The sequence below is a fragment of the Tupaia chinensis genome, unplaced genomic scaffold, assembly GCF_000334495.1.
Source record: "Tupaia chinensis unplaced genomic scaffold, TupChi_1.0 Scaffold000024_1, whole genome shotgun sequence".
Lineage (NCBI taxonomy): Eukaryota > Metazoa > Chordata > Mammalia > Scandentia > Tupaiidae > Tupaia > Tupaia belangeri.
The window spans coordinates 1303896-1309571 of NW_006159454.1; the positions used below are offsets into that span (position 1 = coordinate 1303896).

At 51.6% G+C, this 5676-nt stretch overlaps 1 protein-coding gene across 1 annotated transcript in view; it reads right to left on the reverse strand.

Moving 5' to 3' along the window:
• Positions 1–50: 50 nt before the first annotated feature.
• Positions 51–5676, reverse strand: part of LOC102490230 (glutathione S-transferase theta-1) — a 6603-nt gene continuing 977 nt past the window's right edge. Inside the window, exons 2-4 of the mRNA XM_006140208.3 lie at positions 4160–4247; positions 1389–1539; positions 51–216 (exon numbers count right to left, since the gene is read on the reverse strand). Of these exons, the coding sequence (XP_006140270.1) occupies positions 208–216; positions 1389–1539; positions 4160–4247 (248 nt within the window). The 3' untranslated portion in view covers positions 51–207. The remainder of the gene's footprint in view (positions 217–1388; positions 1540–4159; positions 4248–5676) is intronic.

Genomic DNA, 5676 nt, shown 5'->3' on the forward strand with positions numbered 1-5676 from the left:
CTTGGGGGGCAGGAAGGCAAGCCACCCTCCCATTCTCAGAGCTGCCCACTGGGTCAATGCACCTTTGCTCCTCTGCCTGCCCAGGCCTGCAAGGAAACCCCCATAGGACTCCTCCTCTCCCTAGAAAGATTCTTGCTCTCATGAGATCTGATGGGATGAAGGTCAGGGGTAGCAGACAGAGGGTTTCGAAGGTCGTTCTCTTGGACTTCAGGGAACCTGAAGGGCATGGGAAGGGGAGGAAGCTGGCTTAGGAATTTTCCATTTTAGAGTCTCTTTCCCCCAAAACATAAAATCGATACCACTTACAGTACAAGTAATTAGTCTGTAAAGACCTCTACTGTTGGGGGACAGCAGGTGGCGTGGTGGTTAAAGGCAGTGGATTCCCATATGGCCAACTGTGGTTCGAGTCCTAGACCTGGCAGTTTGCTTTCTTACTTTCTCTTTCTGTCTCTCTCTGTCTCTCTTTGACCAAATTTTTAAAAATTAATAATAATAACAAATGGGGAACCAGCAGTTAGCGTAATGGCTATGTCGCTGGACTCCCACGTAGTCAACCGCAGTTCGTGTCCCGGACCTGGTGGCTTAAAACTCACGCCGGGCGCGTGTGCGTGCGTGCCCAAGATCCCGAGAGGAGAATGGAGGAGAAGGGATTGCGGCGTGACCATCCCCCCTGTGGGGTGATTTCTCGCTTTCTGTCTCTATGTCTCTCTCTGTCTGTCTGGCGAGCGCACGCGCCCTACAGTGAAAATCTCTAAAAAAAAAAAAATTAATAATAATAACAAATGGAGGGGCCGGCAAGTGGCATAGTCGCTAAGGGCACTGGACTCCCACATGGCCAATTGCATTTTGAGTCACGGCCCTGGTGGCTTGCTTTCTCACTTTCTCTCTCTCTCTCTGTCCCTTTCTGATCAAAATTTAAATAAATAAATAAAGTTAAACAAAATAATTTTTTCGGAGAGATTTTTTGCTATAGGGCACGTGCGCTCGCCAGAAAGAGAGAGACAGAGAGACAGAAAGTGAGAAATCACTCCCCAGGGGGGATGGTCACGCCACAATCCCTTCTCCTCCATTTCGCCTTCATTTCTGGAGGGATTGCAGTGTGGCCATCCCCTCTCCAAGGTAGTGGTGGAGATTTCTCACTTTCTCTCTCTCTGCCTGTCTTTCTTCAGTGAGCTCACATGCCCCGTAGCAATAAATACATAAAAGTTTAAAGAAAGGAATGTATTAGATTGGCTTAACAGGAATCTACAGAACAGGAGAATGGGTAAAGTCAAAGACAGATCAGCAAAAATGACTCAGATGGAGAAGAATGTGATGGTGCCCGAACACGAGCAGGAAACGCCATCATGGTCACCCCCCACCCCAGTCTCCCCATCCCTCTGCCTCACCTTATGCCACAGGGCCCGGAGGCAGTTTCTCCGCAGGGCTGTGTGCTGCCATGACAGGTACTCGTCCACCCGGGCACAGGCCTGCAGGTCCCGGGGGTACCAGTGGTCAGGGACCTTATACTTGCGCGTCAGGTAGAGCAGAATGGCCACACTGCAGGGCAGGGGATGTAACGGATAGGTGACATGTCACAGGTGGGGTGAGGGTACTATGCTGCTATGCTAGGGTATTAGCTAGAAGGTACGTGCTCCTGGACCTTCCAGCCACCAGAACCGTGAAGCAAATAAACCTCCACTGTTTCTAAATCACCCAGTCTCAGATATCTCTGTCCAGCAGCACAACACGGAATTGTGCAGGGCTCAATCATCTCCATGAACTGGAATAGCAGGCAGGGACCTGGGTTCCAGCCCTAACTCTCCGTGGGACGTCAGTCAAATGGGTTCATTGCCTCTGAGGACTTTCGTTTTCTGTCTGTAAAACAGACAGGGCCGGGTGGTACTGCAACTGGACCTACATGGGAAAGGTTCTGGGCTCACATCCTAGGACCTCTCGGGACATGCCAGGCACGTGCAATGGTGACCTGGGCTGACTAAGAGTAAGAGTGCACAGCCAGCAGGTGGCTGGGTCCCACAGGGGCAGCTTTGCAGTTCGAGTCCTGGACCAGTGGCTTGAAAATTCGAACTGCAGTTGGGCATGCGGGAGTCCAGTGCCTTAACCACTATGCCTTCTGCTGGCCCTCCAAAAAAAGAAAAAAAATACATACATAAAAAAAATGCAAAATATGCAAAATTCAAAACACTTGGTCCTTAGAATTTCAAATAAAGGTATTAGAGGGGCCAAGATGGCATCTTGGTTAAGGCAGCTGGATCCCACATGGGAGAATGTGCAATTTGAAGTCTGGACCCGGTAGCCTGAGAAACACACCAGGCACATGTGCGTGCCCAAAATCCCAAGAGGAGAATGTAGGAGAAGGGACTGCAGTATGGCCATCACCCCCGGAGAGTGATTTCTCACTTTCTCTCTCTCTGCCTGTCTTTCTTCAGTGAGCTCACATGCCCCGTAGCAATAAATACATAAAAGTTTAAAGAAAGGAATGTATTAGATTGGCTTAACAGGAATCTACAGAACAGGAGAATGGGTAAAGTCAAAGACAGATCAGCAAAAATGACTCAGATGGAGAAGAATGTGATGGTGCCCGAACACGAGCAGGAAACGCCATCATGGTCACCCCCCACCCCAATCTCCCCATCCCTCTGCCTCACCTTATGCCACAGGGCCCGGAGGCAGTTTCTCCGCAGGGCTGTGTGCTGCCATGACAGGTACTCGTCCACCCGGGCACAGGCCTGCCGGTCCGGGGGGGCCCAGTGGCGCTTGCGCGTCAGGTAGAGCAGAATGGCCACACTGCAGGGCAGAGGATGTTACGGATAGGTGACATGTCACAGGTGGGGCGAGGGTACTATGCTACTATGCTAGGGTATTAGCTAGAAGGTACATGCTCCTGGACCTTCCAGCCACCAGAACCGTGAAGCAAATAAACCTCCACTGTTTCTAAATCACCCAGTCTCAGGTATCTCTGTCCAGCAGCACAACACGGAATTGTGCAGGGCTCAATCATCTCCATGAACTGGAATAGCAGGCAGGGACCTGGGTTCCAGCCCTAACTCTCCGTGGGACGTCAGTCAAATGGGTTCATTGCCTCTGAGGACTTTCGTTTTCTGTCTGTAAAACAGACAGGGCCGGGTGGTACTGCAACTGGACCTACATGGGAAAGGTTCTGGGCTCACATCCTAGGACCTCTCGGGACATGCCAGGCACGTGCAATGGTGACCTGGGCTGACTAAGAGTAAGAGTGCACAGCCAGCAGGTGGCTGGGTCCCACAGGGGCAGCTTTGCAGTTCGAGTCCTGGACCAGTGGCTTGAAAATCTTTCACATGACAGACTGCAGTTCGAGTCCCTGACCCTGCAACTTGAAAATCATGCCAGGCACATGTGCACATATGCCAGAAATCCCAGGAGGAGAATGGAGAAGGGAATGTGGCGTGGCTATCCCCATTGGGAGTGATTTCTCACTTCTTTCACTGCCTCTCTCTCTCTGGCAAGTGCATGACCCCTATGGCAAAAACATTAAAACAAAATCATAAAAATTTTTCGGGGACCAGCAGGTGGCATGGTGGTTAAGGCGCTGGACACTCCCACATGGTCAACCAGGGTTCAAGTCTCGGACCTGGTGGCTTGCTTTCCCCCTCTCTCTCTCCCTGTGTGTCTCTTCGGTCAAAATAAAATAAAATGAATGACTAAATAAATAATTATTTTTAAAAAAATCATAAAAATTTTAAAAAGTAAGGGTGCATTGCAGCATGAAGACTCTATTGGGGTTGACTCTGTCTTTCTTTTTCTCTCTCATGGAGAAAATAAATAAACTTTAAAATAAAAATGGGTTTTAATTTAAATAAGTGAATGGGGGCCAGCAGGTGGCATGGTGATGAAGGTGCTGGACTCCCACATGGCCGACTGTGGTTCCAGATCTGGACCTGGTGGATTGTTTTCTCACTCTTCCCCAGCCCTCTGGTGAGTACACATGCCCTATAGCAAATAAAAACATAATAACAATAATAATAATAAATTTATTTTTAAATTTAAAATAAATTTAATTAAATAAATCATTCTTTAAATTAAATAAACTAAAATGAAATGAATACAACTTAAAAGTAAAATGCTCTTAGTATGGGATGACGTCAGCACGGTCTGGCTGTAGACAGAGGGTCCCAGTTACCTCTCGGTCAAAGTGAAGTCCCCGTCCTTCAAGGCTGGCACCTTCTGCACAGGGTTCACCTGGGTAAAGGCATCGCTGAGGTGCTCGCCTGCAGAGAGCCCAGCATGCTGAGTGGTAGGAGAACTCGGAGCCTCCCATGGCTTGCGCCTCCTCTCTGCAACGCCCAGCCCCGGTTTCTCCACCTTCTCGCCACTGCATGCTCTTCTGGGTGGCAAAGGCTGGTGGAGGCATTGTGGGAGGAGGAGGCCGCTGCTCTGCCAGCTGGCGCAAAATAGACCTCGACACCCCTTGCCAAGTGTCTCTGGGGACAACCTCCCCACCACGACCCATCCCTCTGCAGCGGAGCTCACCGTGCAAGGCCAAGGCCTGATGCCTGGGGCTCCATGTGCACCCCTCCCACCTCCTCCTCCCACCCCACCCATCTCCTCCTCTCACCCCTGCCAGCTTCATGCACTCACATGCAGAGGCCTCAAGCTGCAGGGACAGGTCACCCTGAGGAGCTCTGATTCCCTGCAGGACCCCCTCCCTCCATAGACCCTAAGGTACGGAAGCTGGGACGGTCACACTGCGGGCCCCACCCACAGCCACTGAAACATGCAGTAGGTGCTCCCTGGGACTCTGGCCTCTGAGTGATTTCTGCTCCCGCAGACGCAGCTACAGAAAAGCTTTTAAGGGCACTTAAGTGTCATTGCTGTTCTGCTCCATAGTCCTCAGTGGCTCCCCATGACCCCTGGGCCAGGTAGAAGCTCCTAAGCCATACAACTGCCTTCATCCTGCAGCCGTAAGCACATCTGCTACCCTCCTCAACTCCCACTTCAGACGTTCCTTCACCAGGGACACCGACCCCCTTCTCCTGGCGAAGCAGGCCTCCCTCTGAAGCCATAGATATATATATATTTTTTTGAGAGGTTTTTGCTATAGGACGCGTGCGCTCTCCAGAAAGACAGAGACAGACAGAGACAGAAAGCGAGAAATCACCCCCCAGGGGGATGGCCACGCCGACATCCCTTCTCCTCCATTCTCCTCTTGGGATCTTGGGCACACTCACACATGCCCGGCGTGAGTTTAAGCCACCGGGCCCAGGACTCGAACTGTGGTCAACTACATGGGAATCCAGCAACATAGCCATTACGCCAACTGCTGGTCCCTGAAACCCTATATTTTGACAACTTGCTCAGAGATTGTCTTGTCCCCATGCCCTCTCCCTCGGAGCCCCAAGCAGTGGACAGTCCCCAGACGAAGCTAGGAATCAATGACATTTCAGGGACAGGCCCCTAGACAGGCAGGCAAGGGCTGACTGTGGTGTGGGAAGCACTGGGCAGAAGGCTTAGCCAGGTAGTCACTCTACCTGCCCACCCAGCAATACCTGGGCTCTGCCTCCCGTCCCCTCCCCTCCGGCCAGCCTACCCGCCCCAGGCCCTAGACTCCACAGGCCCCGGGTTCCCAGTCCTGCTCCCAGCATACCCCACGGAGCAGCCCTGTTCCCTGCAGAGCAAGAGAGGCAGAGGACAAGGGGA